Genomic DNA, 821 nt, shown 5'->3' with positions numbered 1-821 from the left:
AAACTGAACATCCTACAGTATTTTTACAGTCTTTATTTTACAGTTAAAATATATGTTTATCATAAAAAGTCTAATGTTACAAGTCTAATGATCCCTTTAACAGTTGTTTTATGTCAGATATTCATATTTGTTGGATGTCTTCAGTTCACTGTCAGCTGTGTGGGCTTAACTTCTAATTTTATTTTTCTTCTTTATGCATAAATCCAAGTATAAAAACATGTTTTATTGATTTCTTCCTACGTCTAAATCCTAGAAGTGTGTGATATTCATCAGCACATCCCGTTAAATGTTGTGTGATTTGTGTTTTTCCTCCTCAGAGGGGCTTTGACGCCATGGATCCGTTCATCCCGATGTTGGTTTCCAACTACAGCGAGGAGGAGTTTGAGAGCTGTTACCTTTATTACATAGAGAGGAACTGGCTGCAGCATCCACAGAGTAGGCTGCCGGCTGGGTTTATGTCTAACTGGTGTCTGTGACGAAGGCTCTCACTCTGACTTCTCTGTGTTTGCTGCAGGTCGAACGGAGGCCGGGAAGAAAGAGCTGGTCTTTCTGAGCAGCAGGAATCCAACCGTGTTTGACAAAATTTGTCGCAGCTTGTAAAAGTTAAAATAATCCCTCGTGTCTGAACGTCACCTCATCACGTGTCTAAATTATTCAACTCTGTGCTGTTTCATAATAAACGCACCTGTAAGGAGTTCAGTGGCTTCTGAAGGTTTGTTTCAGTCTGTGAGTGTGGACGGGTTTTTCCTATGACACGGGGAAAATTTATTTATGGGCTGCCGTTTTTAAAGTTACACAGTCAAAAATTATCACCAATATTT

General features: G+C 39.6%; 1 protein-coding gene across 1 annotated transcript in view; it reads left to right on the top strand.

The window, feature by feature from the left end:
* The window catches only part of LOC106512148 (28S ribosomal protein S29, mitochondrial), a gene marked incomplete at its 5' end in the record, with an annotated part of 2444 nt that extends 1719 nt beyond the window's left edge, over positions 1 to 725 (top strand). The window contains 2 exons of the mRNA XM_014000827.1: positions 267 to 435; positions 515 to 725. Of these exons, the coding sequence (XP_013856281.1) occupies positions 267 to 435; positions 515 to 600 (255 nt within the window). The remainder of the gene's footprint in view (positions 1 to 266; positions 436 to 514) is intronic.
* Positions 726 to 821: the final 96 nt, after the last annotated feature.

The sequence above is a fragment of the Austrofundulus limnaeus genome, unplaced genomic scaffold (genome assembly GCF_001266775.1).
Source record: "Austrofundulus limnaeus strain Quisiro unplaced genomic scaffold, Austrofundulus_limnaeus-1.0 Scaffold4517, whole genome shotgun sequence".
Classification (NCBI taxonomy): Eukaryota; Metazoa; Chordata; class Actinopteri; order Cyprinodontiformes; family Rivulidae; genus Austrofundulus; species Austrofundulus limnaeus.
Note: the sequence above shows the minus strand (reverse complement) of the source record. Positions and strands in the feature narration are given on the sequence as shown.